The following is an 8,569-nucleotide window of genomic DNA, read 5'->3' on the forward strand; positions in this document are numbered from 1 at the left end:
ACGAATCATTCTCTTGATGTGTGTTTCCCATTACCATGTGAATTGAGGGGTATTTGTAGCTTTGAGGGAGAGGAAATTGCCCTTGTTTGTTTGTTAATATAATGGAGATAATTGTAGTGGGGTTCAACATGGTCAACCTATGTATAGAGAGAAGGATAGAGAAAGAGGAGCTTTCATAATTTCGCATACCCCAGATTCGTTTCTCTACTCAATTCATTCCTTTGATTAATAATCATAGCCACCCACCCACCCAACTCCCCCTCAAAAAAGTCTTACTCATTCTCTTCCCTTCTTAAGACCCTTTTGCACCCCATATCTTTCAAACCACTCCCCCCTCTCTCTGTCTTTCCTCTATTTCCTCCCCCATCTCATATACATAGCAAGAAGAGAAAAAAAAAAAAAAACTGTCCAACTCCATTGATAGACAATTTTGAGCTTAATGGGTCTTGATGATGCATGTAATACAGGCCTTGTTCTGGGGTTAGGCATCTCATCAACCCTGGAAACTTCATCCAAGGCCAACAATCAAACGCCCAAGAAGTCATCATGCGTCAAGTTTGAACCAACAGCCACGGCAGCGGCAGGTTTCGAGCCGTCGCTGACGCTGGGGCTTTCCGGTGAGAGCTATCAAGTTGTTACTGCTAGCAAAAAGATTGATGTGAACAAAGGTGGTTATCATCATCATGAGGAACCTGCCGCGGCCGGTGATTTGTATCGTCAAGCTTCTCCTCATAGTGCTGTTTCTTCGTTTTCTAGTGGTAGGGTCAAGAGGGAGAGAGACCTTAGCAGCGAAGAAGTAGAGGTAGAGAAGAATTCCTCTAGAGTTAGCGATGAGGATGAAGACGGTGTTAATGCAAGAAAGAAACTCAGGCTCACCAAAGACCAATCTGCTCTTCTCGAGGAAAGCTTTAAACAGCATAGCACTCTCAATCCTGTAAGCTCTCTCTCTCTCTCTCTCTCTCTCTCTCTCTTTCTCTCCAATTCTTTGTCTGATTATTATCACTATTAGCTTGATTAGTTGTTATATTATCTAATTGACTAATTATTAATCTTGTTTTTATATATATATTTTTTGTTAACAGAAGCAAAAGCAAGCTTTAGCAAGGCAATTAAACCTGAGGCCTAGACAAGTTGAAGTATGGTTCCAGAACAGGAGAGCCAGGTAAATTAATCCTCTTTTATCTTTATTAAACCATAACCCAGAAAGTTTTTACAACAAAACAGTAACCAGAACCGGGAAAATTTTCCAAAAGTCCCACGAAAAGGGAAAGCTTCTTTGCCCCAAAAGAAACATTATGATCACAACATTTTCACCCCGAAGGAAACCTGTGCATAAAGCACACGGAACAAGTACTTCAAAGCAGCTGCCTTCGCTGTTATCTCTAGAAAGTTTTTGGCTTTAACTTTTTTACTCGTATGACCTGATCCATACAAAATCATCTAAATCATGAAAATCTTTGCCTTTTTTTTACTCTGACAGGACAAAGCTCAAGCAAACTGAGGTGGACTGTGAGTTCCTCAAGAAGTGCTGTGAGACACTAACAGATGAAAACAGGAGACTGCAAAAGGAGCTACAAGAACTCAAGGCACTGAAACTGGCTCAACCCTTTTACATGCACATGCCAGCTGCTACTCTCACCATGTGCCCATCTTGTGAAAGGATTGGCGGTGTGGGCGATGGCAATTCCAAGAGCCCGTTTTCAATGGCTTCAAAGCCTCATTTCTATAATCCCTTCACCAATCCTTCTGCGGCATGTTGATTAAGTTGTTAGAACTTTGTAGCAAAAGAAAAGGAAAAAAATAGACCACCCCCACAACCCCTCTATTTTTTGGTTAAGGGCTTGTAGTGAATTTAAAATTAGTGTAATTAATTAATTTGTAGAAAAAAAATAGTATAATTACTGATCAATCTCCTCATCTTATTAAATATATGTTTGTAAATCATTAGAAAGATATAGTATCTATGAAGGGATTACTGTTATTTATTATTGATTCTTTTGTTCCATGTCTTATGCTAGACTTCTTGTTTGATCATTTATCCTTAAATATTTATCGTGTTAGCTTTGATTAGATGGATATGGATGGACACATTGCTTTGATTCTTTTATTTTTCAAAATCTAGTCGAGAAAAATTGTTGCCCTGATATTCGTACAAAGTTCTTAAAATATGGAAGAAAAGTAATGGTGTTCACATTGACTCTCTTTTCAAGATTTTCCCAATTGAATAGAAATCTTGTTGGACATGTTAGTTGAAATCAACCCATGTGTACATGAAACACTTGCTCCGAAACTTCTTCTCACACAATTGTCAAAAAATACTTTCTAGTTTCTACTACTATTACAATAAAATAATATTTTTGATAAGATCAACAACAATCAAATTAATATCTACCTTAGTTGGAATATATATACAGAGTATCAAATTAAGAATGTAATTCTTGAATGTATAGTACAAATGGGTCATCCCACTTTCATGCGGTATAGTGTCCACCTTTTTGGGTGTCTCAAATGAAGAAGAACCTGGGATAATTATAAATCAGTTGGAGGTTATGATTAAGTGAGAGAGGCAAAGGGTGTGGGAAGAAGGAGGTTAGCTCACGTGTATCTGTCTCTAATTTAGTTGTTTTTATACATGAGAGAAAAACCAGAAAGCAAGAGAGAGTCAAGGAAAAAAAATGGGTGGTGAGAGGCGTGCAGACAAAGAAAGGAATGGATGATTCACTTGAAAAACTCTTCCCAAAACAAAAAAAAAAAAAGGGAAATTGGAGGGCTAGCCATAGTCTCGTGAGATGCTCTCTCTTTAAGGGAACTGGTGGGTCATACCCCACGTGATGTCCCAATGGCTCACCCTTTTTTTTCTTTTTAATTTTTTCCTCACAATCTCATCATGGAGATTTTCCATGGAGGTCAGACAGGCGGCCCTTCTATTAGATGGGCCCCGAAGAACCCCCCCTTCTTTTCCTCCCCTCAGCTTCTTCTTCCCCCTCTCAAATCCCCTCTTTTGATTAAAAATTCCAAATCTCATCCCAAAAGCTAGATATTCCACTTTACAATAATGGAACCTATCTTAGGTTTGATCAATTCGAGTGGACGGTCTTGATTCATGGGGGGGGTTCTCGCAACCTTGCAAGTAAACCATGTATACGTTATAGGCACGCTATCATGATTGCTGTGGATAGGAACATGAATGATGAGAAATTTCCCTGCTTACCAAATACTACTTCTAACTGGTGGAGTACTACTAGTTTAGTCTTTTTTTCCCCTCTCATTCTTTTATTTGATGCCCTGAAATTATGGTGTGGACCAATAAAATGATGAGAGCACTTTCCTGGAAGAGAGGGTGACTTTCCAGGAAACTGCTCGCTCCCTCTCCCACTTTGATGTTCTCATCATCATCATCATCACTTTCATCACCAATTTTTTACCATCGCCATCGTCATTATATGAACTCTTCAATCCTTTTTTGACTTCAAATATAAAAATAATTATTCACTTGACGTTTGCCAAATTAATGTGTACTATTATTATTATTATTATTATTAATATTATTTTTTCCTACCCCCTTCTCGCTCTGTCAAAGAAGTCGTTTTCTTGTCTTGGGTGATAAACGAGTGGGGAAAGAGCAAGTTCTAGGGTGGATAAATTGACATATCTCCTTCAAATTAATAATCGTAATAGTATAATAGTAATAATCTCGTCCGTTATATGATTAAAGATTTAGCCTTACGTGTGTGCCGACGTAATTATACTTAAAATAAAGAAACACCAAAAGACATGTGTCTTGTGTTGGCTAATTTGTCGGTCCAAGGCAACTTTTTTGATACCAAAGAGTTGGATATGGCATTATCGGACACATCTTAATTTGCATTATTTATTTTGTATTCCTTTTCGTCAATTAAACTTTGAAAGCAACTAAGCTGGTTTTTAATGCAACCAGATCCGGTTATAATGAAACAGAAAATCATACATATATATAAAAAAAAACTACGTGTTGTTTTGTATTAGATGATACCCGCTCAAATTATGGGTAGGTTGAGTGCAAATTCCTGCCTGCACCAATCAAGCTTTCATTGGCCATTTTCATAAAGGACCTTGTCAAGATCAAATTATTTATGTTTAGTTTGGTTGATGCTTAGAAAAATGGGTGCCAAATGATGAACCATGTAGCTTTTTGGACTTGGGTTGGACTTTTCGAATATACTAGACTTTAACCGTAAACGGACTTGGTAGTTGGATTTGATTAGGCCAGGTCTTGATGATCATTAGGGTTAGGCAGGGGATTAGCTCATGATTATTGATTAAACTAGACCCGGCTCCTGCGCGATCATAAAGTTTGATTGAGCTCTTCCAAATAGGGGGAACAGAGCCGACCTAGGAGTAAGGTAAAAGCAAAAATAATTGAGGCTAAAAGGACTTAAAGCCAAACTTAGTCAAACTCCTATTTATGGAGTATAAGATTGCACCATAAAGTCAAAAGGACATCGCGGGAGGTCCATGTTGCTTCAACAATGATGCCCTAATTTAAATAACTCTCGATGAGAAATCAAAGCCAATGATATCAACAGCATGTGAATTTGTTGCCTTTCTTCAAGACATGATGGATTTGCTTTTGAAAGGCTCCATCTAACTCTTTTAAATGCAGTGAACTTCGTCGGCAGATGAATTATCTTTCCACGTATTATTCGGTAAAATAAGGTTTTGACGTAATTATACTTAAAACTGAAGTGACATGTATCTCTTGAACAAGAGAGTTGGAATTAGGATTGTTAGCTAGTTACTCTACACTAGCCTGAATGGTTAGATTAATTATATTTGGCCCATTTTTTTACTGCTAGTCGTAGTTTTCACGGTAAAAGATTACTTCTGTTTCCCCAACTTAAAAAATTGAAAAGAAAATCCTTTTTAGTTGTTATTAGGTATCTTTTTATCTCGTCCTCTACGGGCACTTTCAAGGGGTCATTTCTCTTGCTATCAAAGGGAGGGGCAACATAAAGAAGAGACATGATGACTAAGCTTTTTGGCTGAAATTGCTTTAATAATTTGCTCCAATCAAAATCAATTATGCACGCTGATGATTGCTGCAGAAGATTACAGAGAAAGAACTGTCGTCGTTTGAAAATATCATCCGCGTAGACAATTCTACAGGACTTTTAAACTTGCTTTTCCCGTTCCTTCATCTGGGTTTAGGAGCTCGAGAAAGCAGCAATAGCTTTGGTAACATCACATAGGTACGTAGCTGCTACAGGGGACTGAGGGTGAATCTTTTGATCCTGCAATTAATCTATCAACATTTGCAGACTTCAGAGTTTGGACACAGGTTTCCATATGATGCTATCGGCTCGCATTCTGACCAAATTCAAGTAAACGATCAAGCACAAAGAATTTTCAAAGTTTTATCATATAATGTTTTTTAATTTTGTTGTCTGAATTCTTTGCAGTATTTTTTTCCAACATTGTGTCAACCGTCATGAAATTTCCATGTACTACATATATATAACCCGTAAAAGAAGTAAACCACAGAAGCTAACTCAAAACTTTTCAAACCTTGCCCAATTTTTCTTGCGATAAGAATGGAATACACACTGAGCAAAAATTAGGAAAAGGAATCAAAATCAAAAGAGAGAACATGGCATGTGACCATTCTAAATCAAGTCATGAACATGGGGCCCTGTAGAGTTTAGTTCAACAGGCTTGACCCCATCAAACACATGACAGCCGAAAGACTGGTGGGGAACTATGGCATTGCCATGTTCATATCTATGGCATCATCCAGAGGGAAACCAAATCCTATTTGAGTAACATTTAAATGGTCCCAAGACTCGCCTTGGCAAGACTGGAACAGACATACACACACAAACAAAAAAAAAAAAAAACTAATCTAAGCCCTTGAACCAGTCTTAGTGGAAGGACCAGGATCCTACCATTAGAAAAAATGTTAAACAAACAAAAAATTAATGTAAACAGAAGAATGAAAACTTGATAAGGCAGTTTGTCAAACCTTAGATAATGACCTTTTATGGTTAAGTAGTCCTTATAGATCTAATCAGGTATTCACGCCTGGAACCATTTCCATTATCCAATTATCTTTGATGGGTCCCCGTAATCTTTTTAGCTTTTTCAGCTTTGTTTTCTTGCAATTGACATGTTTAAATCGGTAAACATGGGTTCAGATGAGACAGTACAAGAACTCAATCATGGGCTTGGATTTAGTATTGATACAGGAATGACATCACCATCACGTAAGTGGGATGCAACTTCCTCCATCATAATTTATTTTTTCCTTGGTATTTTTACCATGGGGCCAGGAACAATTTTCGTTTGACTGGATTTTTCAAACTTTTTGGCCCAATGTAAAAAGGAAAGCTTGCAAATTGCAATATTGTAGATGAAGAGAAAAAATAAGCTTTGAAAAAGTTGTTCAAAGAAAAGATTTGGGGGAGATATCTAGCATGATTCTTGGTCAAGACATCAACCAAGGCTTTTAGAAAGAACCAATTATTAAGCTGATAAAACCTTTTGAATACCATTTATCTACACATAATCACTTATATGACCAATAAGCTCTAAAAGCCCCGTACATGTGCTAGTCGGCTCTCTTTTTCCTTTCTTTTCTCTTTCTCACTTTTTTTTTTTTGGCTTCGTTTATGTACAGAATTTCTGTTTGTATTTGGCATATTCTCCAATTTTAGAATACACATCTAATAAGTTAAGGTAAAATACTTTCATTTTTTTAATTTTTAGTTGTAATTTTATGTGTGTCCATCAATTTTAAAATATACAATGAGATTTTAAAATACAAACACCATTCATAGAGAATATAAAAAAAATTAAAATATCTTTTCTTCTTTTTTTTTTTATTTTTTCTCTCAAACAATGTGATTGATTAACGAAACTTTCATTTACCGGTTGACCACCCACGACAGGTACTCCCAGGGAAAGGGAACACCCTTAGGAGACCGATCTCGGTGCTCGCCTCTCTTGGGAGCATTGAGTTGGTGCTTCCCTCTCTTGAGGAGCATCAAATGCTATCAACCATGAGGTGGTATGAGAGAATTTTTTCTTTTGTAAAAAAAATAAAATAAAATATATATAATAATAAATTTTAAAATTAATAAAAGTTAAATTTATTTTTTAATATTATCACGTTATTAAATTAATAAAAATATTAATGATGAACTAATAGTAAGATTTATGTGTTTAATGAAAAATATTTTTTTAGATAAATTATTTATTTTGAAAATCAATGAATTTGTATAAAATTATAATTAAAAATTAAGAGTGAGAATATTTTACTCAATAAATTAATAAAAAGCTAAATATTGATGGATTTGGTTTGGACATCGTAATTAAGAAGACAACGGGAGCGGCCCAATTCTTATCTTTTTCTCCTCGCAACACATTTCGCACGATAAAACTTGGGCCGTGGCCTTAGATGTAAAAGGAAGATATCCTTCGCGTTCGGTGGTTATTTTATTTTCCTTTTTATATTAGCATTTTTCTTTTTTGATTTAAAATAATATTTATTGGCAAGCACGATAATTAAGGCTTTTTTATGATTTTTTTTCAAAAAATGATTTGAAACTTGTGATATTATAAATTTATCACTGTGTTCAATGCGAAAATATATTTATAGTTATAATCTTAATAAATTCCTTTTCTACAGTCATTATTAAAACCCTTTACCCAATGATAGATGTCTCTTGCATGTGAAAAAGGGTATGTACTCGTCTCTTCAGAAATGGAAAAGCCCCAAGGAGGCTGAAGAGTGACTTCATTTTAAGGTATGTGCCCCTTGGATCCTGCTAAGAGAATCGAAAGATAATTAAGCTTTGCTTGTAGAGCGGAAAAATGAAAATGATTTCTACTCATGTTTGGTAAGAGAGATCATGACAGAGAAAAAAAAAAGATTAGTATTTTCCCCTCCTTATTCATAAAATCAAATTATTCCAAATTGAAAAATTAAAGAAGGGAAAATGAGAGGGGCCTGAGTCAAGTGTTGCACATTTACAAGATTGTTCCTTTTCTAAAAAAAATGATCTTGTTATCATAACTTATAAAGAGTATATTGATTAAGTAATATATATTTTTTATTTTTTAACTTTACCAAGCAATGGATGAAAAAAATTTATATTTGTTATCCATTTTTTCATATTTTCTACCATACTATCAATAGAAAGAAAATTTTTTTTTCCGTCTTTCCACTTTTATCCTCCACTTTTTCATCTTTCATTTTTTTTTATCTAAAAGACAGAAAGATATTAATATTATCAAGACCCATAAAATTGTGCCAGTCCAACAAAAAATGGGGAAAAAAATGTTTGTAAAATGTAAATTGGACATATATGCTCTCCTCTTGATAAAATCTTGATTTTTATTGCTCTTATATATATGATGACAATCTTGTATACATATATAAGAAAAAGAGGTCTAAATGGGTAAGTTAGAACAACAAGACATGACCCAGAGATAAGATCAGCAAAATACTCTTAACAACATTAAATCCCATTAAAATTGGAAAGAGAAAAAAGGATGAAGTAGTTGGCAATACAAACATAAAGCTCATATATAT

At 35.2% G+C, this 8,569-nt stretch overlaps 1 protein-coding gene across 1 annotated transcript; it reads left to right on the forward strand.

The window, feature by feature from the left end:
- Window positions 1–259: 259 nt before the first annotated feature.
- Window positions 260–2,005, forward strand: HAT22 (Homeobox-leucine zipper protein family). The gene is made up of 3 exons (XM_021417853.2): window positions 260–934; window positions 1,083–1,162; window positions 1,481–2,005. The coding sequence occupies exons 1-3, from the start codon at window positions 440–442 to the stop codon at window positions 1,758–1,760; spliced, it is 855 nt and encodes a 284-aa protein (XP_021273528.1). The 5' UTR covers window positions 260–439; the 3' UTR covers window positions 1,761–2,005.
- Window positions 2,006–8,569: the final 6,564 nt, after the last annotated feature.

The sequence above is a fragment of the Theobroma umbraticum genome, unplaced genomic scaffold (assembly GCF_002168275.2).
Source record: "Theobroma umbraticum cultivar Fairchild unplaced genomic scaffold, ASM216827v3 scaffold_44.0, whole genome shotgun sequence".
Taxonomy (NCBI): domain Eukaryota; kingdom Viridiplantae; phylum Streptophyta; class Magnoliopsida; order Malvales; family Malvaceae; genus Theobroma; species Theobroma umbraticum.

Coding starts and splice junctions, on each gene's coding strand:
- HAT22 (XM_021417853.2), top strand. CDS start 440: ATGGGTCTTGATGATGCATGTAATACAGGCCTTGTTCTGGGGTTAGGC. Junction 935..1,082: donor AGCATAGCACTCTCAATCCT/GTAAGCTCTCTC, acceptor TTTTGTTAACAG/AAGCAAAAGCAAGCTTTAGC. Junction 1,163..1,480: donor TTCCAGAACAGGAGAGCCAG/GTAAATTAATCC, acceptor TTACTCTGACAG/GACAAAGCTCAAGCAAACTG.